Raw genomic sequence first — 24,138 nt, forward strand, 5'->3', positions numbered from 1 at the left:
CTGCCGAAAAAGATATATAACATATATTCAAGGGGATGGAAAAATACTTACTGAACAATAACTTTATTTCTCGAGAACGCTAAAGATTTAGTTTCTCTCTTCAAGAGATTTAAAAAATTTTAACTGGCAAAACATAACAGTGACTCTCAAATGCTAAAAAAAAAAAAAAAAAAAAAAAAAAAAATCTAAAAATAAAATATTGCATAAGTACCTTTGTTATGCCTCGATCTTACGACTGTAAATTACAAAAACACAAGTAAAACCACATTTTTTGAAATAACAGTAAACAAAAACAAAAGGCAGGTACTACATACCAAATGACCAAAATGTCTTCTGGGCCTAAGATTCTTGAAACTAGTAAAAATTGTAATAATAGAAATCTCTCTATAGATCATTAAATATAAAAACCATTTATAAAACACATCACAATTTTATTGCTTGAAGAATACAGCATATGAAATCACAAGAATGTCAAAATGAAAAGTCACTAGGCTTCAAACGTATAATACATTATCAGATGCAGTAAAATATTAATTAACCTGAACTCTGCATCAAAAAAAAAAAAGGTGTGGAAAATATCTAAGTTGTTTACTTAAGAAACAGATATACTTAAAATAGAAAGTATAAGGATGTTACAGTACAAATTAGAAAAGCCAACACATATTAACTTATTATTGTTCTAGACTAGACTACCTTTGGTACTTAAACTTTTTAAAAAACAATTTCTTCTATCTCATCCAAATGCACTTCATGGGTATGACATCTATGAAGTAACTTCAACTTAAAACATTCAGCAAAATTAACCTTTTCACTTCATGGGGGAAGTATAAATGTATAACAATATTTCCCTTTTACTAAAACTGCAAAATATGATCATTAAGAAACCTAATAGTTATAAAACTTTACTTACCTAGCTCTCCAATTAAAATTGAAATCCTGGGAGCCACAATCTATTTTTGGGCTTGGTGAATACATAAGTTTAAAAGATTTGGCAACTGACATAGGAATTTAATTACTTAATACTATCTTAAGTGACTTTTCCTTTCTGTTTCCAAAATATAGACACTATCCCATTTCTTCAACATCCTGGATTCCTATAATCACTACCATACTTTATTTTTTAGAACCAAATTAAAGCTTCTCTCTTTTAATAAGCAGGTAGAAACTATTTATGTTCCATATAGGGCTGATCAGTTATAACACAACTTCTGTTTCATATAGGGCTGATCAGTTAATTCATATAGGGCTGATCAGTTGTAACACAACTTCTTAAGCAAAACTAATCTTTTTTTTAAAGCTATCACTCAATTATGAATGGAGACAATAATGTCATCTCAAAAGGTAATGTTGGACTCTAGGCCATCTAGTCGGGAAAATGTAAAAGTAATTCTAAAAACAATAAGTAAACTATAACTACAAGTTAAATTAAAAATCCCTCTCTCATAGCAAGCATGCTCATTAACTTTCATTTCTTTCCCCCAGCAAAGGTTTGAATATTCATGAACCTCAGTTAAACCAAGGGAATCAATGCAATTGTTTCAAAAGTCCCACCTATATATTTGAATAATATGAGTATGGATGGACTAGGTAAGTAATACTATCAACAATTACTGAATTAGAGCGAAAGAGTATAAATCATGACAGACTTCCAAACTGGGCAGTCTTTGAAATGTCATAGCGGAGCTCAAAATGAATTATGTTGTAATAAAACTATAGTTTTTACCTCTACACAAAACAAAAACAAAATAAAAAAACATAACCACCAAATTTATACAACTACTATTAAACATACTCCTTCCTAGTTTTTTAATGTCTTGAAGTTTTTCTAAACAAGTATATTGATCTGAGCATATATATTTATTGCCTATATATGTTCTCATTTTAAAAGACAAATTCAGATACTACAGAACTGAACTCTTTCACCAACCCAATCCAATGTCTACTGATTCACACAGCACCCCCCCTTAATAATTTAAAATTCACAAGTTTTAGTTTAGTTAAAAGGGCAGAGGAAATGCAAATGCAGATTTAGAGCTTTGTAGAAATTTCACTGTATTTTTATAAACTTGAAGTTTTCTGTAACACTGTTTATTGATCAAATGAAGGACTTGCTGCTATCTAAAATTTCATAAACACCATTAAAAATTCAAAATTGATATTATACTGAACCTTAAATTTTCAATAGTTCAAAGAGACAGTTTTTACATGTATAGCACACAATAGATGAAACTTAATAGCAGACATCCCTAGAATACCAATGACAAGTCCACCAAGATGCATACAAAATTACAGATAAGCATTTCTTTCACTGTTTTTGTTGTGCAGGGAAAAACATTTATAGAAGAAATAGAAACTCAGCTGGTGAATTTCAGATATCATCATCATCTTCTTCATCCTGAGAAGATCCCGCCTGATTAGATGCACTGGCTGAGGCAGCAGCAAGCTGGGCTTGTTGGGCAGCTTGCTGCATTTGAAGCCATTCCTGTTGGGCCAATTCTGCTTGTTGCTGTCTAGCCTAAACAACCAAAACATTAAAAAAATGATAACAATTTTTTAAAAACCCATAATATATACACTTTCGTTAAATGTAGATTAGGCCAATTTCAGACAGTTATCATCATACATCTGGATATTGTCCAACTACTATGTAATTGTCACACACCTGGAGAACATAAACTATAGGTAAATATAATTAGAGATTGCTTTTTTCTAACTACACAGGTCTAAGAAATTTCTCAAACTTAGGTCTCTTATAAATGGCCCTCTTTTATTTCACGTAATTTATGACCTTTGGTTCAACTGAAGAAGTTGAAAAAGTTGACAAAACCCACAATATTCCCTCTAGCTCTTTCCCTGTACTTTTCCTTTCATTTCACTTGACTCTTCCGTACCCTCAAATTAAATTTTGATATAAACATTTTTCAATCTAAAATTTATATGGTTTAAAAGTTCTCTAGTATAGTACCTCTACCTCATATGAAGGAAGTACTATACATGTATGCAGTAGCTACCCCAATATTTCTTTCTGAGTTTCTATTACAATTCCCTAACCTACGATATGCCTATCTCTGTGTCCCTCATTCCCTCTCTGTAAGCACACACATTTGCATATACACACGTACACATACAAATATACATATCCTTTCCGTATACACACTAGTAAAAAGATACTACTTAAAATCCATTCATCTGATATATCCTCTATTAAAAACAACCACAGGATTTTAGAAACCAAGATGCATACATATGAATTACATAAGAAACAGCTAAGGCTCCTTCACAATTTAATTTTATCTGTTTGTAGAAAAACCACACCAAGAAGGGAAAAAACGAACCTGTTCTTAAAAAGGTCTTATAATTTCCCATTAGACTCTGCCAAAACAATCCTTTTCTCCTTTTCTGTCTGTTCTGGGAATTGTTCTTTAAGTCCAGCTCATACCCTCCCCTTTATGCATAGGTAATTCCTAGTCATCATTTGAAATGCAAATCAGTTAGTTTTTCTTGACCTTTCCAGGCCATATTTTATGCTCTATTTCATATACCATAATTCCCTATGCATTCCCATATCCATCCACTTTGTTCTAGAATTATCTAAGTTTATATCTTTTTTTTCCACCACACTTGAGAACAGAGATTGTTTCCATATTCTTTGTTGCATTCCTAACACAAAGGCCTTCAGTATTTTCTGAATGAACATGCTACAGGAAAACAGTGATGGCCAGCATAACCAGTAACATTTAAGATTTTACCATATACAATCCTCACTCTTCTGAATAATCTGTCATGACTTTATTATCCAAACGTTTCTAGATATAAATTCTAATCAGGTCATTATTTCATTTTTTAAAAAAAAAAATTGTTATCAATCAAATCCAAATTTCCTAGCCTAGAGTTCAAGATCCTCCAAATTAGTGTCTACCCCAACTTCTCTATAGTCTTTTCTTGTAACATGCACTTTGTGCTTCAAAAAAGCCTAGAATACAAAATGTTTCCCAAATTTACACCATACTTCCTCATCTTTGCTACTTTTACTCATGCTGACATTCATCCTATGTGAAATTTCCTGCCACTTACTGAAATTTTACCCTTCCTTCAAGTCAAACTGAAATACTATTTTCTCCTCCTGGTATCAGTCAGTGTATAATCAAGAGAAAGAAGTCACACGAGTTACTGGAATGGAAAAAATTTAATATAAAGAACTGTTAAACAAGTATAAAGTTGTTTTTAGGCAGCTGAAAAGGCAGGAAGAGAACATTAAGATGTCATGAAAGTAGCTACAGGAAGCAGCCACCAACCCTAAAACTGGGGGAATAGAGGAAAATGCTAGAATTTTTAAAATTTAGACGCTTAACGAAACCACTTCATGGAACTGAAACTCAGACCTCGGAAGAATGGGCATAGATAAGCTAGTACTAATATATCCGTGCTTGGACGAGGGCCCCAAGGGTTGCGATCCACACCGCCAGAGTGGGGGGATGGAGTGCGGGTTCAGGCGGGTTGTGTATTAGAGAAAATGCAAACAGGATTCAGTCTCTGCTACAGGAAAACTGATGCAACCAGGATGAAGAAGTGTTGCTGGTTTGTTCAAAGGAACTGAAAGACAAGAGAAAGTAAAAGGAGAAAACCCTTTCTCTTCCTCCATCCATGCAATCTCCCACGAGAACCCCATACTGGCAACAGAGTCTAATGGAGAGTCAGCTAGCAAAGAAACATGTGGCTTACAGAGTACTAGGTCCAGTCACAAAGCAGAGCACAGAAAGGTGGTTCTGGAGCTAACTGCTTACTAGTTGGCATACTCCTGCACCCCCAAAAATTGATGTAATGTTTCCATACTTGAGATTTCTTTCTTTCTCTTTCCTTCTCTCTTTCTAATTTTGTAGAGATAGGATCTCACTATATTGCTCAGGCTGGTCTCGCACTCCTGGGCTCAAGTGATTCTCCCACCTGGGCCTCCCAAAGTGCTAGGATTACAGGTGTGAGCCACTATGCCCAGCCAGAATATCTTTCTCGTAAGTGGTTGGCCTCATTTTTTTTTTTTTTTTTTGAGACGGAGTCTCACTCTGTCACCCAGGCTGGAGTACAATGGCACGATCTTGGCTCACTGCAAGCTCCGCCTCCTGGGTTCACGCCATTCTCCTGCCTCAGCCTCCCAAGTAGCTGGGACTACAGGAGCCCGCCACCACGCTCGGCCAATTTTTTTGTATTTAGTAGAGACGGGGTTTCACTGTGTTAGCCAGGATGGTCTCGAGCTCCTGACCTCGTGATCCGCCCGCCTCAGCCTCCCAAAGTGCTGGGATTACAGGCTTGAGCCACCGCGCCCAGCCCAGCTTCATATTATAGTTACCTTCTTCATCCAAGTAGTCAATCTCATAACAGCTGTTAGTGTGTCTGCATTATACCTCCCCTACTAGATACTAAGTTTCTTAAGAAGAATGATATAGTCTTCATTTTTGTATATCTACAGTACCACATATGTCTTGCAGACAGTAGGGACACGTTAATTTAATTCTGACTTGAAATTTGTTGACTGAAGGGCAGGAGTGGGGTGGTGCTGGTGTAGGTGGCAGTAGGGAAGTGAAAGAAGAAAAGATATTACCTTGGGGGAAAGCTACCCACATAACCATAGTATCAGGGACTAATAAAGGAAGAGGTCTACATCAAATGTTATTTTTAAAAAAACAGATGAGTAAGAATTGAAAGGAAAAAAAATTACTGAATTTCGTGATTAAATGTCTCTGTGATAGGAAAGAAGTTAAATTTGAGGAATAAGTGACTGTATGTTTTCAAAAAATGGTAGCACTGATCATTACTTATTTATTTATTTATTTTAGAGACAGGGTCTCACTATGTTGTCCAGACTAAAGTTCAGTGGCTATTTACAGGCATAGTTGTTATGCATTGCAACCTTGAACTCCTAGCCTTAAGGGATTATCTTGCTTCGATCTCCTGAGTAACTGGGACTACAGGAAGGTGCCACCTTGCTTGGTGAGTAACACAGATCATTATAGCAAAAGATGAAAGGGTTTGGGGGATACAAGGAAATGCAGAAGACCCGTATATGGTTAAAGGCAAAGACAAAAAAAATAAGTAAGGAAAAGACTATAGATATTAGAAAAAACAAGGCTAAGACAATTTTTTTTTTTTTTTTTTTTTTTTTGAGACGGAGTCTCGCTCTGTCGCCCGGGCTGGAGTGCTGTGGCCAGATCTCAGCTCACTGCAAGCTCCACCTCCTGGGTTTACGCCATTCTCCTGCCTCAGCCTCCCGAGTAGCTGGGACTACAGGCGCCTGCCACCTCGCCCGGCTAGTTTTTTGTATTTTTTAGTAGAGACGGGGTTTCACCGTGTTAGCCAGGATGGTCTCGATCTCCTGACCTCGTGATCCGCCCGTCTCGGCCTCCCAAAGTGCTGGGATTACAGGCTTGAGCCACCGCGCCCGGCCAATTTTTACAGTAAACAAAAACTTTATTTTGCTTAGGAAATTAGAAACCAGCCATTCTCCCTAACGATGATTGTCATCCATTGTTGTAAAGAAATAGGAAAAATAGTAGATTCTAACACACTAGCATATTTACTTTTATGGCAGGAATACCCAGAGTTCAAAACCAACTAACAGAGCTTCACTAAAAACATTTTAAGGCTGGGTGCGGTGGCTCATGCCTGCAATCCCAGCACTGTGGGAGGCCAAGGCGGCCAGATCGCCTGAGGTTGGGAGTTTGAGACTAGCCTGGCCAGCAGGGTGCAACCCTGTTTCTACTAAAAACACAAAAATTAGCCGGGCATGGTGGCGCATGCCTGTAATCCCAGCTACTTGGGAAGCTGAGGCAGGAGAATCGCTTGAACCTGGGAGGTGGAGGTTGCAATGAGCCAAGACAGCACCATTGCACTCCAGCCTGGGCAACAGAGCAAGACTCCATCTCAAAAAAAAAAAAAATTCTAAGAGTTCATAAGAAAATTGCAGGGCAAATCAAATATGTAAATTTAACCAACTTAAGCATACCTATATTTTGTGGTCTAATCAATTACAAATTGGTATAATTTTGTGACATGGAAAAAATTCAAATAATTTCAAGTCTCTACAAAGGTTTTACTGCAAAGGTGCTTGATTTGGTAGTTTATTCAATGGTCTGCAAAGTTGTGTACTAGTTACAATTCAAATTTAATTGACTTTTAGGTACCATGCCCCTGTATCAGCTCTGATACTTTTCTCTGAACATAAAAGCACTTCTATGCCTTTAAAACTAACTGTTGAACTGGACTCACTAGTGCACATCTATAGTCCCAGCTACTCGTGAGGCTGAGGTAGGAGGATCCCTTGAGCCCAGGAGTTCTAGGCTCAAGTGTGCCTGATAGAGCCTGTCAATAGCCACTGTACTCTAGCCTGGGCAACATGGTGAGATCCTGTCTCTTTAAAAAAAAAAAAAAAAAAAAGTTGATTGATAAAATTTTACTTGTATTCATTTCCACAAATTGAACGTTTTTCAGTGATATTTATTCTAATATATTTTTTTCTCTCTTGCCCCCTATTCAATCCATCCCAAGTATTTTTCTTCTAAAATTGGGGAGGGAAAGACAGGTAAGCAGGCATATATTTCCTAATTCACTTTTCTTTTGGAGGTTTTCATTATGTTTTAAGATACTCACTCCCACATATTAAAATGACTCATTTATAATTTAAAGTTAACTTTAATCTTGATGTATTAAAGGTTCCCTCCTTCCAAATATTTGCTGCTAGCTTCAAATGAGGCTGTCATTGTGTTAATATTTAAAGTCTAAAAGATGAAACAAAATGAAAGTGACAAAAAAGATATATTTACTTATCCATTCTTTCACATTTAGAGCTTCAGTGCTGTAGGGAAGAAGTACTAGGCAACTGCTATAATTTTACCTCTCCGCTGGTCATCCTCACAAAAGCAAAGAAATACTAGAGATCTTCATACATAAGCCAGGGTAAGAAACAAGGGAGATAAAAAAGAGGAATAAAAAACAGATAATTGGGATAGAGAGGTGAAGACAGATATAGCAGGCAGTCAATTATTTCTTTATAATTTGCCCTAACAAGGATAATACATATTCTATTTAAAAGCCCCACAATAAGTTTAAGAAGATAAAATGGAGGCTAGAGCATTAGCATGGTATTGTAGAAACAGTAGAGGCTTTTGGGCCAAAATACTTAAGTTTAAATACAGACTCCAACACTTCCTAACTTTCTGAACTTACTGTTTTATTTAAGTCAATCTTTCCCACTCAATCTTCCCCAGTAGACTAAGCTCTATAATGACAGGAACCCTGTCTCCTTGTTCACTCTTGTAAGCCTAGCACCTAGCACGATGCTTGGTAAATAGTAAGGACTTCAGTAAGTAACTGTAGAACAAATGACAAATAATTTCAAGCAACTTGTTCCACCTCTGAATCTATTTTTTAATATGTAAATGAATACAATTAAATTTATATTTCATAAAAACTCTGCCAAGTTTTTATGTATTTAAAGTATCCAGGAGAGCATCTTCTGTCACCAAATGTTTAATTTAGCATTCTCTAGGTGGTCTGCAATAGCATAAATCAATAAATGCGATTAATGTTTTTAAAACACCAACACCTCTTCTTTCGTACCTCATATTCATATGGATTATAACATTGCATGTACTCACGCCTGCTTCAAAGGCTTTTCCTCTTTAGTGCCTATGATAGGCTGTGAGGATTAAATGAGATAATGCAAGTAAATTACTTGGCAATGTGATTAACACGTGGTTAGAACTCAATAAATGTAAGTTTTTCTTTTTACCTTAAGTTTAAATGGTACTTGGTGTCTAGTGACTAAACATACTTAAGACTCAAATGCAGTTTGATATAAACCAAACTGATTGTTATGGCTGCAGAGAGATCAGCTACAGGACTAATCTGGAAGAGTTTACCTAAAATGATACTTCCCAGTTCTAATGGTTACTACAACTTCTCTTCTATTCAATCCAAAGCTGCCTTATAATTTCAAATGAAAGGCCAGAACTTAGAAGGGAAAAAACAGCCTTGCCACCAATTCCCCTCCCTTTTCTTTTTGAAACAGAGGAATATTAGTATTTGATTCTAATTCTTCAGAGTCTAGATATTAGAATTATAATAAGCAAGGAAGAAAACATTTTCTCCCTTTGCTCTACTAGCTTTAAAATACTTTTTTAAGATTAAAATGCTTCAAAGGTGTACATTAAATACCTAATTTAACTACACAGTTGATATTAATCAGATTTTGCTTGTATGTCATGCATCATAAAATCTGATATAGAATTTTCTCATCAGCTCATCATTTTAAATCTTAAGAACATTTATGTATACTTTTCACGCCTTAAAATGGTCATTCTGTCTGAAAAAAATATTAAAGTGAAATTTCAATAGGTATTTGGAGTTGTTCTCTTTAGAAAACAGATTGCTGCAAATATTTACATTCACATAAACCAGAGTCAAATTGGTCAGCTCTGAACGCTAGATTCTATAATCAACTACCTAGAAAAAGGGAATCTTCTGGGTATGTCTGTTAATTTAGGAAGCAATTTCAGTTAGCAATCAGGGTAGGATTCAGAGGAAAATAATGTAAATAAATTACTTACTTTTGCAAATAATTCTTGCTGCTGTCTCAATAACTCTTCTTCAGGAATGCCAAGGTTTTCCAAACGAGAACTGGCCTTTCTTCTTTTTAATGCTACTGTTTTACACTCTTGCAAGACTTCTTTTACTTCACTGATGTAGGAGCCAAATCCCAAACTTTCTAGTGCTAGAGAAATGAAAATATTAAAATGTGAAAGGGTGATAAAATATAGCTTTCCCCAACCTGTGGAACATAAAGTTTTTGTGGACTTTTCTTTAGGGGAGGGGAATGTTTTGCTGTTTTCTAATAATTTTACCTATTTTATAGTTGTACAACAATTGTCTGGGCAGCCAAGACAAATATTTTATCAATCTGCTAAAAATTAGGTGGCAAATCAGTTAAAACTTGAAGAACCAAGGTACATGCCTTCACTTTTCATTCTGACTAATTTTTAAAAGACCAAAGCATTTCCTGTAAGCGAGGAGAAAAAAATAGTCCATTATAAGAACATATGGTTTTAGTAAGAAAATACATTTTGTGTCATTTGACTTAGAAAAAGTAGGCTGGTAACACATTCTCTACTAAGTTCTGGTAGGACAGAATAAAAGAAGAGAAGTTTTTCTTTTGTCCAATATACCAACAGGAAGCTATTTTTAGCAGATACTCAAACTGCCAAGTTTAAAAAATACTGGTGGAAATGAAAGTCATGAAATTCAGCACTTAAGAGTCAGCCAACAGGTTTCTCTTGAAAACAAAACTTAACAGGAAAAATAAAAACATATTTAAATGATGTGGCAAAAAACTGAGATGAAAGAAGACTATAAGGAGATAAGAAGCATTAATAAAAAATTTTTCTCCCCTTTTCATATTTAGAAAGGAAATTTTATAAGGAAAAAAAAAAGTGGGCTGGGCATGGTAGCTCATGCCTGTAATTCCAGCACTTTGGGAGGCCAAGGTGGGAGGATCTCTTTAGTCCAGAAGTTCACGACCACCCTGGCAACATGGCAAGACCTCCTCTCTACAAAAAAAAAAAAAAAAAAAAATTAGTCAAGTGTGGTGGCTCGTGCCTATGGTTCCAGCTACTTAGGAGGTTGAGGTGAGAGGATTGCTTGAGTTCAGGAGATTGATGATGTCATGAGCCATGACTTTACTGTACTCCAGCCTGGATGACAGAGCAAGACCCTGTCTCAAAAAAAAAACAAAAACAAAAACAAAAAAAAACCACACACTCTAAATACCTTCTGTAATCCAGAAAAGACAAGGCATAAAATTTCCTTTTGGCTCACAGTATTTAAAATTATATCTTATAATTTTGGTACATTGACTAATGCCCCAAAGGCATATTTTGTATTGTGAACCAATGATGAAACATAGGTGGTGAAAAACACAGTAAATCAATTTAGGTCATCAGTTCTTGAAGTCTTTCAGGCATTACGTTGAACCAGACTCCTTTTAGTATATACGCTCTCACTTCTAACTTCAGGAATTTGCTCTTCTGGGACAATGTCAAATATACCTTTACAAATCTACATGCCCATGCAAACTGGTTTTTAAGACATTTTAAATGATTTACAACTTTAATTATTTCAAATGTTAAGCTGTTTTCATCAACCTTCTTTAGAAATAACCTGATGCCAAAAAGCATAGTACTGTCCTATAATTAACTCACCTCCCCTGACCTCCCTAAAAACTTCAGAAAGGCATTATTCTAAGTTCTGTATATCAAATTCGCCAACATGGCCGTGCACAGTGGCTCACGCTTATAATCCCAGCACTTTGGGAGGCTGAGGCGGGCAGATCATTAGGTCAGGAAATTGAGACCATCCTGGCTAACACGGTGAAACCCTGTCTCTACTAAAAATACAAAAAATTAACTGGGCGTGGTGGTGGGTGCCTGTAGTCCCAGCTACTCGGGAGGCTGAGGTGGGAAGAGTTTGTGTTCAGGAGTTTGAGGCCACAGTGAACTATGACTGTGGCACTGCACTCCAACCTGGGTAAGAGAGCAAGACCCTGCCTCTTAATTAAAAATAAAACAATAAATATCACATTGTTATTAGTTTCAGGGTTGTGGGAATCAACAGGTAATTAATACAAGGCATTTAACAGTGTCAGGCACATAAGAATCACTTAACCAACTCAGACTACGTATTTCTCATCTTTATTTTTTATTTTATTTTTTATCTTATTTTAAATGTAAAAGAGTACCCTCATAAGTGTACAGCTAAAAATGAAGGTATAGCTATACAATATCATATTTAAATTCAAGCTCGACAGGTATATTTATAAAATACTACATTTATAAAATTAACAAATCAACACAATGGAGAGACAACCCTTCAAAATACCATAAATTACTACACCAGACATTAAGGAAATCCAAAACAGCCGGCCATGGTGGCTCATGCCTGTAATCCCCGCACTTTGGAAGGCCAAGGTGCAGGGATTATTTGAAGTCGGGAGTTAGAGGCCAGCCTGGCTCACATGGTGACACATTGTCTCTACAAAAAATACAAAAATGAGCCAGACGTGGTGGCACACGCCTGTAATCCCAGCTACTCAGGAGGCTAAGGCATGACAATCGCTTGAACCTGGGAGGCAGAGTTTGTAGTGAGCCGAGATCACACCACTGCACTCCAGCCTGACAGCGTGACTCTGTCTCAAAAAAAAGAAAAAAGAAAATCCAATCCAAGCTATTTTTTTTAACCATGGAGGGCTTGGATTAAAAAAAAATTTTAAATATATAACTACCTTTAAAAACATTTAAGGCTGAGAACACTGCTTTCAAGAAACTGGCAAGTAGGTCCAATGTTAATATTTAATTTTATTCAAAGAATTGCCATATGTAAAAACTATACTCTCAATAAAATGGTTGAAAAGGAGCAGCCACAAATTTAATTTCAAAATTGCATTGACTTTAATTTTAAACACATTTGGCAAACAGCTATCAATAACTAGACATAATACCTTCTAAATAGGGAGATATTTTACATCATTTGCTTTCATGTATTAGTTATCATACACAGAGAGAATATTAAAGGATAAAGGAAATGGCTCCCAAGCAGGGCCACCATTTACGGTTATGTAGGTTATTCAGTACACAACATACTACAAGGCCATTCTTATTGTAAATATCATAAATTCGTATGTTTACTGTGATACTTTTTCTGGCAGACAGTAGGAATGCTTTTTAAGGAAGGAGTGCCTTTTTCTAATTTGTACAAAGGGACCTTATGGATTATTGATGGCTCTATTTCTAAGGATCTTATCTTTCTAAAACAGAAAAATTTTTTTTAAAAACTTGTGGGTAAAACTAACACACATCACTATCTGTCACCCTATGCCGTGCATCTTAAAACTACAACCAGAAAAGTCCATAGTGTATATTAGGGGAAAAAATATGTAGCACATTTTTCAGCTTAAGAGACAGATGTTAACAAGACAGCTATTCAAAAAACAAAAAAAAAAGTGAAAATTTCTTCCAAGCAACAATAATCTTCATATAGGCTTATCTTATTTTACAAACTGATGTACTCCTGAAAGGTTCTGTCATAACATGAATTTATGTGAACTACTTCATACTTCATATGCATAAAACATGTTTTTCATTTTTAAAATTATGTGATATACAGTACCTTTTAAATACTATATAAATCAGCATTCTCTAATTTCTCCATTTTCTTTTGCTTGTGGGAAGGAAGGGACTAATGTATTTCACATAAAATACATTAAGAGGATGTAGGCCAAAGTGACTTCTTGGCTCATTAGCCTGGCAAAGGTTTCTGAAGACCCTTAAGAACCATGTCCTCCATGGTATCACTACTGGAAATCTTGGACAACAATGAGAGACTAATGGCAGGGAAGGAATTGAGTATCATTTATCTTAATATCCTTAGTAGTATCTAGCACAATGCCAAATACTTGATAGTATTCAGTAAGTAATTGTAGGGTGGCAGAAGGAAAACAGAAACAAAAGATACATTAATTTTAAGAAAAGTATTAATAAAATCCTAACTTGAAAAGCATTTGATTATGTGATAAATTTTGCAGTGCAAATTAGATGTGTCCCTTCGGAAAAAATATCTGTATGAATGATTATTTACTACTCATGTCCACTTTCCAACACAGACTGTGGTTTAGGCTTTAAAGCAAAGGTTCTCAAAGTGTGGTCCATGGACTTATGCCGGAACAGCTCCTAATGGTTAACATTAGTTAACCATGGAAATTCAACGCATTTAAGTACCTTCATTGCAATTTGACAAAATAATTTTATGTCTATTGAATCTAATAGTAAAAAGTTAAGTGTTGGTCTTTTCCTCATCTTTTCCAGTGATCCATTTTCATGTTATCTTACAAAGGTACCAGTGTGAGACGGACAGGAATTTTTTAAAAACTCCTTCAACATAAGACAGCTTGGAGCAACTCAGTGGCTGAAGATGTAAATTCTCAGATACTCTCAAACTTTTACTACTTCCAGTTACAATTCTCATAATGGGAGGGGAGATATTTCATGTAAGGTTCTCAACCCCTGACTAATTCTCAAAAATTACAAGTAATACCTGAAATCAAGTATTATTTATACATAAATAAGAAAACCTTAGTTAAAAGATTTACCTAAGGTTAAAGAATTCTCAGTGCAGAACTTAAGCTGACTCTCAATGTCAATTCTTTCTATAAGGTGACAGAACATGTTAGAACTCATTCAAGAATACGTGTTCACAAAAAACTGCAATAAAATAGGAACACCTTTTATAGCTTAGAACTCCCTCTATTCACATATCTATGATCTTCAATACCAAGTCTACTTTCTTAAACTCAAAATAAGCAAAACAGAAAAAAAATTTTTTTAAACTAAGTTATTTAATAGATTTACTGGTGATCAAATTGGTTCAACTTTAACTTGCATTTTACAGAACTATCTCAGAATGCTTAATTTGTTCAGACAAGATAAAGCAAGGTGGGAAATGAACAAGTGAAATGTCCTAAAGCAAAGTCCAGTTCATTAAACTTACCACTAAAAACTCAAACTTCAACATGTGAGAATCATACCACTTTAAAATGTACATTATTTATTCCACTTGGATATATTCTACATTCCTAATCAATGCTGACAGAAAAGTATAAAAATGTCCTATCTATTATGATTAGTGTACAGGAACACACTTCAAACACCTAAAACATATAAACCTTAAGAATTTCTTTAAAAATTTAACCTCTCAAAACAAAACTTCTTTGGAATAATTAAGCAATATGAGATTATAAATGTATAAAGTCTACAACCCCAATTAGGGAGAATTCTTGGGCGAAAATGTAGATTCTTATCCACCTAACAATAGCATAATACAAAAAAAAGAGGTAAAATTTTAAGACTATAACACGTCAATACATGATTTTCAAAAACAAATCATCTTCATTACACAATGGAAATGCTTTTTCACTATAGCTTTCTGACTCACACATTAAACTGAATTTAGCATATTCCAAAGTTGAATTATTTAGCATACTGCTTGCTACAGCTGCACTTCTATTCCATCATGTCAATCAGAAATCTAAATATATCCTAGAAAAGAATTAACTCTCCCCAAGAAGACAGACTGTAATGTGTTATTAGGTTTTTGGAACGATCCCCACTTCTGTAGTGTAAACAAATATTTAGGCAGACCCTGTTGAAATCTTTTGCAATTTTCATTAGAAAGGCAATGTTGATAAAAAGTTCTTTTTCCTTTTTATGAGTTGTAAAAAGAAATTACAGCTATCTGTGCTGGATAATCTTGTGAAAGACTTATGACAGCAATCACACATACAATGTAAAAATAAATACACAAGAGAAAAAACAGACAACTTGGCTTTCATTTTACTTGCTAGAGTATTCAGCACATCAAGTAGAAAAAAAAAAAAAAAACTAGTACTAGTTTTAAGAATCAAATATGCTTTTTCCTAGGGATTTTTCTCCTTATGTACTGAAATGGCAGGATATATTTTAAAACTACTTTCAAGACGTCATAAAGGATTAAAAATCAATCATTTAATCCTTTTGTCAATACTGACAGTAAAATATTGGATATGGTCAACATAAGCAGATGTGTTCTCTACTTCAGTACAACAGGCAAGTCACATTTTAAAAAGTTAAAGTATAAAAATTAAGTGACAGACAACCACCTGCCTACCAAAATGATTAAAATTAACCATTTTTTCCCTGGTTTCACAAGCAATCAATACTTTTAATTAGATTATTACGAAAGGCAAGTTCTCACTTCAAATTGAGAACAACTCTTTCACAAGAGTACATGTAAAAATATCGCAAAAGGTACATTCCCGAAACATTATGACTAGTAAATATGTTTCTCCTCTCTGAAACCATTAGAATACAGTCCCCCAAATCCCTATTACGGGACCACAACCTTTTCAGGATAAAAGAAACTGTTGAAGCTTTCAGAAGTGCTGTTCAATAAAAGCCTAAGTGTATGCATCCAAATAAGAATGACAGCAGGAAAGGACGGGGAAATTTTCCGTTTAAAAAAAAAAAACTTGCATAAACTTTCAATCAAAGATTTTAAAACTTATCTCCACAGAATAGAACAAAGCAAACGACATAAAGGCAAACAAAAAGAAAAAAACAAAAATTTAAAGTTCACCCTTTTCTTACAGAATGGACCAGGAGTGCTTTCGTAACTCATTCATGAACGTACCATCAAACCATTTTTAGAGCAGAAAACATACCTCCTTTTATTCAACAACGATAAACTTGACAACGTTGAACACATTGTATATTAAGAATTTTTTAACTCATGTGTTCAGAAAATAAATCTTTTCCTCTACATTGGTGAAAGGTCAGGTGGGGAAGGGGCGCTCTGTCTCCATCCATACTTGAAGTTCCTCTGTCTGAATTTTTAATTTTCCAAGGGAGAACTTCTGCGTTCCTTAATTATTATCTAAGTTCAACTTCAGGCAAGCAATTCCTGTTGCTTCGGCTTACCTGGCTGTAAAGTGAGATCACTCTTTATGTTTTGGGGACGTTGACCTAAATGTTTGCACTCCTTACGTGTATTCGCTAGATGAAAAGTACTGCAAGAATGCTACAAAGGGATTGTTTTTAAAGCACGGGCTACCTACATGCCAGTCTGGCTTTTTCATTAAGTTACTTACCAGTGAAGAGGAATGAAGGCTTTGACATGAAAGCGTCACGCGATTAGCAGACTGCTCCCCTAGACCCTCATTCAAACCAATTTCCACACATGACTTACCTTGTATGACATGTTCTGGTGAGATGGTCTTCTTTTCCGATTTGTTACAAATCTCATTGGCTTCAGAAGATATAAGGTGAATGAATTCAGTGCAGCAGTTCACCACCAGCTCTCGAGCATCGTTGGCCACCCGGACATTAGGAAGAGTCTCTTTGATCATTTTATTGATAGCAGCTCTGGGGATAGTGAGATCATCATCGTTGCCAGACGAGGAAGCCATAGTACCTTCCTGTTTCTCGCGCCCCGGCTTTTAAAAACTCCCCGGCTCTGGTCCACTACTCCACGGAGATCTCTCAAAAAGCCGCCCTCGGAGAGTGATCCCGGGGGGTGCTTCGCGAAGAGGGTGCAGAAAATGAACGGAGGAGGAGCTGGCTTGAGGGCTGGGAACGCTCGCGTGTGTGAGAGATTTAGGATGAGTTTGGGAAGAAAGTGGGGGCCTGAGGATTCTAGAGAGAGCACAGCCCAGGCTGAGGGGAAAGCGCGGTGGTCCGGAAATTTGAGCGGCTGGGGAACCACCTTCGGGTCTCCTCAGAGGGGCGGGCACTGTCGCCTAACTGGTCCCCAACGGCGTCGAAGAGGCAAGATCCAGGGGCACTGGCCTCGCCGCGGTACCGGGCGGGTACCCAGCGGGCTCGGCTCTATAGAGCCCGAGGCCCCGCTGCCGCTGCCGCCGCCGCCAGCAGCCGTTGCCGCCGCCTCGGCCAAACCATCCTTCAGACACCCGCGCCGCCGCCTCACAACATGTCCGCCGCTGCCGCTGCTGGAACGGCGACGGCCGCCTGGGAACTAATATGGACAGAGCCAGGCACAGTGGGAGTCGCAGTGGCTGCCACCGTGGCCGCGTAACCCGAACGCAGATCCTGGAAGCCGAAGCGGCGGCAACGGTGGTCCCTCCAGAGGCCAGGGAAGATTTGCAGGAAGCCGCTCCCGACACCCTTTGCGCCGCCGGAAGCTTCGTTCCTCAGATTTCCCCCTCCCTCCCGGACCGACTTCCGGATGTGGCTGCCGCCCTTCCCCCACCCACGCTGACGGGAGCCGCCCGTTCCCGCTGCCAGCAGCTTCCGCCTGCTGCGGTCCTGGCAAGCACCTCGGGATCCCATTCCTTCACAGGGGCCCTAGCCGGGCAAGCGCGCGCGTCACTGTACCGGAGAGCTCCAAGCACGCGCTTGGTCAGGGGCCCGGACGCTAGATCTGGGAAGGGGTGGTGGCTGGCTAGATGGGCGAGGAAGGATCGTCTCTACCCTCTCTCCAGCAGCTGAGGCCTCCGAACCCATCCCTAGCCGGATTTGGGGACAGAGGAGCGCTGGTATTGATAAAAGAACTCTCTTTGCTATTCTTTTAGGAGCCCAAATGAGGATTGAAAGTGAGAAGAATGGGGCCTGGGCTTGGGAGTGGGAGGTGGGGAAAGCACAGAATCCCGTGTGCCTGTTTCTGCGTCGTCTGGAGAGAAAGCTTTTGAAGATGTCTAATAGACCTTATTCGGGTAAAAGCTCTCTAAAGTCCTCCACCTTTTTTTTTTTTTTTTTTACTGCATGGAAAATGAAACAGAGAAGTTACTTGCCTAGAGGCGACTAAGTCGCCTAATAGATAAGGAGGAAAGTAGAAGTCAGTTCCAACGTAGTGGAAATGCATGGCGTACAATGAGCCGTATTAGAAGGTTCCCATTTAGACAGTTTTCATGGTGTATTCCATGTTGGCTTCTACAGGGGAAAAAAATGTTAGAGCATCTTAACTGTTTTTGCTTCTTTCCATAGTGACTAGTAATATCAACAGGTGTCAAGATCTAAACAGAAATTGCATTTTAAAAAGTGTGTCAGCCGGGCGCTGTGGTTCATCATACCTGTAAACCCAACACTTTGGGAGGCTGAGGCAGGGAGATCACATGAGCCCAGGAGTTCAGGACCCCCCTGGGCAACATGTGAGACCCGTCCCTACAAATATCTGTGTGTGTGTGTGTGTGTGTGTGTATTCATTCCAATATCCCACTGTTTATAGTATAGCCTCTTCTCCCATATGACAGTATGACACTCTTACGGGTTTTTTTTTTCCACCGGGCTTGGTGGCAGGCACAGTAGTTCTGGCTACTCTGGAGGGTAAGGTGGGAGGATCGATTGAGCCCAGGGGGTCAAGGCTGCAGTGAGCTGCGATTGTGCCATTGCATTTCCAGCCTGGGTGACAGAGAAAGAGTCTTTGTCTCAAAAAACGTTAAAAAAAAAAAAAAAAAGACAAACTAAGTTTGTCATACTGTCGTGTGGAATAAGAGGCTATATAAATAGTGGGATGTTGGAATTTCTAAAAACAAGACACCGTTTAAATCCATTTTGTCACTTTGGTTCATCAGATTCATTACTCTTGATGACACCTGGCTTGTTGACAATGTTTTCTTAAAACATTCTGTCTGAGCCCTGTATGCTGTTCTCAAGAAGACATTACAGTTTATTACTCTATTTTTTCATTTAGCATTTTCTCCAGGACCACTTACTGGTTCTTTAATTTCTGAAGTGTGGACACTTGTTTTTCAGTGCTACTAAATTTAGTCAAAACAAAATTTCTTTGATTAAAAACAGTATTTTAATTAAATTTTCTTCAGGCCGGGCATAGTGGCTCATACTTGTAATACCAGCACTTTTGAGAGGCCAAGGTAGGCGGATCACTTAAGCTCAGAAGTTGACCAGCCTGGCTAACATGGTGAAACCCCACCTCTTCTAAAAATACAAAAACTAGCTGGGTGTGGTGGTGGGCACCTGTAATCCCAGTTACTTGGGAGGCTGAGGCAGGAGAATCACTTGAACCCTGGAGGCAAAGGTTGTAGTGAGCCGAGATTGCACCACTACACTCCATCCTGGGCGACGGAGCAAGACTGTCTCAAAAAAAAAATCTTTATGAAGTGGTGGTTTGTTGTTTTTTTTTTTTCGTCAGTTTACTGTTGATTTAAAGATTTATTATAGTGCCTAAATTTATCTTGACCTTATCAAGTTTATCAATCTGAAAAAGCTAGCTGGCAAAAAATGTCCTGAGTTGTCACAGTGTCACTGACCCATATCTTGTCTCTCCTGAAAAAACTATAATAACTTTGCTTTTTCATGTAACATTTATGTTCTTTATAGACTTGTGCTAAATAGATGAGTAGAGCACACATTATTTCAGTAATAGTTTATTGCTAGAGGCTTCTGTGGTAGCATAAACAGAATTGAATGTGTAGTAAAGAGTTGTAGGTACCAGTCCCAACTTTTTTTACTTAGACAAGTCACTCTCCAAGCCTCATTTTCTTCAATTCAGATATAGAAATATTATGTAACACACAGGATTCAAAATCAAATGAGACTTGTGTGAAAGTACTTTTTGTAGTATGAAGTGTTATATAATGTTACTGTCTATTATCTTTATCAGGCTTGGTCAGTCCAACTAGTAATAAACCATGTAACTAGTTTATTACATATGTGGCTGAGAGAAATTTAATTGGATGTAAATACCAGTGTGATATGTCATAAAATATGCTAATCTGTAGCCCATATTTAAATAGTTATTTATAGTATACTATATGTATCTATATTATAAATAGGCTTTTGAGGACAAAGAGAACATCTCCTTATTAAGCTTTAAGAGTTTCAGAGAGAGTGCATATATATGAAACATTATTTTTTCATGTTGTCTAGGTGCAGTTGTGCACACCTGTGAGCCTAGCTACTTGGGAAGCTGAGGTGGGAGGATTACTTGAGCCCAGGAGGTTGAGGCTGCAGTGAGCCATGATCATGCTACTACACTCCAGCCTAGGTGACAGAGTGAGACCCTGTCTCAAGAAAAGGAAAAAAAAAAAAGTTTAGCTTCAGACTACGGTTAGGGGAGTGTCACTGTCAAAAATAGTGGAGTTGAAAGGGAGCTGTTTAGAGAAGACATGCTTGCTTTTGCATGTGTTTGGGCAGGCATGTATAGACTTGGTGTCCTATAGAAAGAGGAAAGAGAAGACAGCATCTGGGCCGGGCGCGGTGGCTCAAGCCTGTAATCCCAGCACTTTGGGAGGCCGAGATGGGCGGATCACGAGGTCAGGAGATCGAGACCATCCTGGCTAACACAGTGAAACCCCGTCTCTACTAAAAATACAAAAACTTAGCCGGGTGAGGTGGCAGGCACCTGTAGTCCCAGCTACTCGGGAGGCTGAGGCAGGAGAATGGCGTGAACCCGGGAGGCGGAGCTTGCAGTGAGCTGAGATCCAGCCACTGCACTCCAGCCTGGGTGACAGAGCGAGACTCCGTCTCAAAAAAAAAAAAAAAAAAGAGAAGACAGCATCTGATTTCTACATTCATTCAATAACTGTCTAGTGTCCTGACTATGATGTAGGAGAAATAAAGATGAATATAACTCCCCCCTTGTTCTTGAAGACCCTATAATCTGGTGGGAGAAGCAGAATATAAACCAGATTGAAATAAATACTGTGATAAAACACACAGGTTAAGAATGTGCATGGGAAGAAGTGATTAACACACTAGTGAAGTACAAAGGGTTTTATGGAGGACTGAATATTTTAACTGCGGCTTGAAGATTGAGTACAATTTTGGTAGAGAAGGAAAGAGCATATAACTGAAGAAAAAACACAAAAGTATATTGTATGACTTGGGAAAATAAAGTAGTCTAGAGTGGCTCTGTTAATAGGGTTTGTAAAGAGGTGTAGTGGTATATAATGCAGGAAAAGTAGGTTAGGGCAAAAAGAAAACAGATCAGTGCCTGATATGAATTATACACTGGGCCAAAAGTTTTCATATTTGCTATTTCATTTAATTTCTATATAGCCATGCAAAATAGGTGTTTTGACATGGGGGGAAAACAGTCTCAGAGAGTTTTACTAATTTGTTCAAAGTCTCACAGATAATAAGTAATGGAGCTGAAATTTCAAACCAGGTTGTTATTTAACTCCAAAGCTGAAGCTATTTGTAATTTGATAACTATCTCTAAATTAAAAAAAAAAAAAAAAGGAAAAAAGGTTATATTCATTATAGGACTTTAAAAAATATAAAGTACTTTCACACGTATTTGGTCTTTATAACTAGTCATTAATCCCAGTTGATGGATGGGAAAATTGAAGCCCAGTGAGATTATTCAAGGTCATGGAGTGAATAAGTGGCAGATTGGAAATGCAACCCAAGCTTTCGGACTGCAAAGTTTTGAGCCTTTCCAACATCCTTTTAAGAAGTCTGGAGATCATTTTTAAGCAGTGGAAAGAGTTAGTGAACATTTTTGAGAAGGGGATGACGTAAACAATAATGTTTAAAGAGATTAGTTTGAGTTGGCATAGAAGATGGTCTGGAATGCACAGAGACAAGAACGTTAATTATTAAGCTATTGTAAAAACACAGTAATGATGTAGACCTGAACAAAGAAAGTTTGGTGATAAACATAGAAGAAACAAATTAGAGGCATTTGGAAACAGAATTTACAGGATTTAGCTTTTGACTGCATCTACCGTGAGATAGGAGGACCATGCCTAAATAATAATGGAGGTGGGGACAATGATAGCTAAGAAGAGGTAGATTTGGATGGAGAGAAATAGCCATCCAAATGGATGTGTCCTGTGAGAGCTGGACAGGGAGATGTGGGATCATATAGTAGGGCTATGTAACAAGTCCCTCTATAGTAGGGTTTGTTTAAGCTAAACTGTAAGTACACAGAGCCAGTGAAGGTCTGGTTTATTTCTGCATCCCCAGAGCCAGGACAGTTCTTGGCACTCAGTAAATATTTGTTAACTTTGAAACTGGATGAAGATCTTTAAAGATGGTAGAATTTTTTGAAAAATGTTCAAAGACAGAAAGCAAAAAGAAGAAAATATTTGAGGAAAGATTTGATAGAAACCAAGAAGCATTATGTAAAGGAAGTTGTGGGGAGAGAGTTGCAAGAGTGTGAGCTGCCACAGAGAGGCATTGTTGGAAGGGGATCAAAGATAGTGTTACTGAAGTAAAAGTTCAGGAAGAGAGATCGGAAGTCAACTTGCAAAGAACTGAAGAGGAATGAGGGGGAGAACTGGAACCAGGCAGCAGAGAGTACTTTTTCAAAAAGTTTGGTGGTAAAGGAAAAGGGAGCAATGAGAAAACACCTTAAGGAAGAAGCAGGGTCAAGGAGGAATTGCAAAGGCACGTGTAGCTCAAGGGAAAGGAGCCAGAGAAGAGAGGTAAATTGAAAATACAAGCAAAATGAAGCTCAAGGAAATGGAGGAGGATGAGATTGAAAAGACACAGATGGAGTGATCAGGATTAGATATATAGATCTGAGCATGTTTCACAGAAAGGACAAGTTGAAGCCAAATTTTAGGTGAGTGATTATAGAGAATGCTTGCAGAGGGAGAAGAGCAGAAGACTAAGGAAATCTTTAGAGAATGACCACAGGCAAGGGCAAAGGAGGGGTCAAAGAAACAGCAAGAGAAGTTGTGTAAATTCACTGTCAGAAAAACAGATACACAACCAACCAAGTTTGAGAAAAAGTAACAGGCCAAAGTGTCAAGTGTTGTAGAAGAGAATGAGAACTGGGAATAAATGGTATATATCCAGTGATATTTGTACAAGCAGTTCATGAACAAAAAACTTAGAATTCTTTTTTTGGTGTGTTCAGTTAAAGCTGATACATTCCCATGCAACTAACTCAGATTTTGAGGTGAATAACAAATCTCTTTATCTATAGATGATAAGTTTAAATTGTGATGCCATTTTTCTTTCAGATGGTGTGAATGTTGAATCTAATTCAGTCCTGCTAATTTTCTTTAAAAAGCATTTGAAGCAGATGGAACTAGAAAGCCTACTTCTGTAAATTCCATTTACTCATTCATGCATTGCTTTCATTCAAGAAATGTTTATTAGTGTCTACCATATACTTTGCTAGTTACTGGGGTTATGAGGGGATATGGCAATAAACAAGAAAGACAATGTTTATTGCCTGAAAAAGTAATACCGAAAGAAGAAAAAACTTTGCTATATTGTTGCTAATAGAAAAAAATTAATTTAACTTTTAAAAACAATTGAAACAGATTAATTACAGTAAATCTATTTGAATAACTTACGTAGGCATGAAAATACTTATGAAGATTATATATGAATATGGTAATTTTCCTCTAATATTAAAACAAAATACAACATTGTTATGAGAACAATGTGAAAATACATATGTACATGGAGAAAGGCTCAATAGAAATGCAAACGTGTGTGCTAAAATAAAGAAGTTATTGGTGGTTTTACTTTTGATTTTCCCTTAAATTTTTTTAAATTTTAAATTATTCTTTTTAAAAATGTCTTCTACTAATCTTAAAACAGTAAGTAATGAGAAATATTATTTCTACTG

The 24,138-nt window shown here is 37.3% G+C and overlaps 1 protein-coding gene across 1 annotated transcript; it reads right to left on the minus strand.

The window, feature by feature from the left end:
• Window positions 1-410: 410 nt before the first annotated feature.
• On the minus strand, window positions 411-17,220 carry DR1 (down-regulator of transcription 1). The gene is given in 3 exon segments (NM_001257839.1): window positions 411-2,515; window positions 9,600-9,763; window positions 16,819-17,220. Coding segments are annotated over 3 exon segments (531 nt in total). The 5' UTR covers window positions 17,039-17,220; the 3' UTR covers window positions 411-2,368.
• Between the last annotated feature and the right edge of the window lie 6,918 nt (window positions 17,221-24,138).

The sequence above is a fragment of the Macaca mulatta genome, chromosome 1 (assembly GCF_049350105.2).
Source record: "Macaca mulatta isolate MMU2019108-1 chromosome 1, T2T-MMU8v2.0, whole genome shotgun sequence".
Classification (NCBI taxonomy): domain Eukaryota; kingdom Metazoa; phylum Chordata; class Mammalia; order Primates; family Cercopithecidae; genus Macaca; species Macaca mulatta.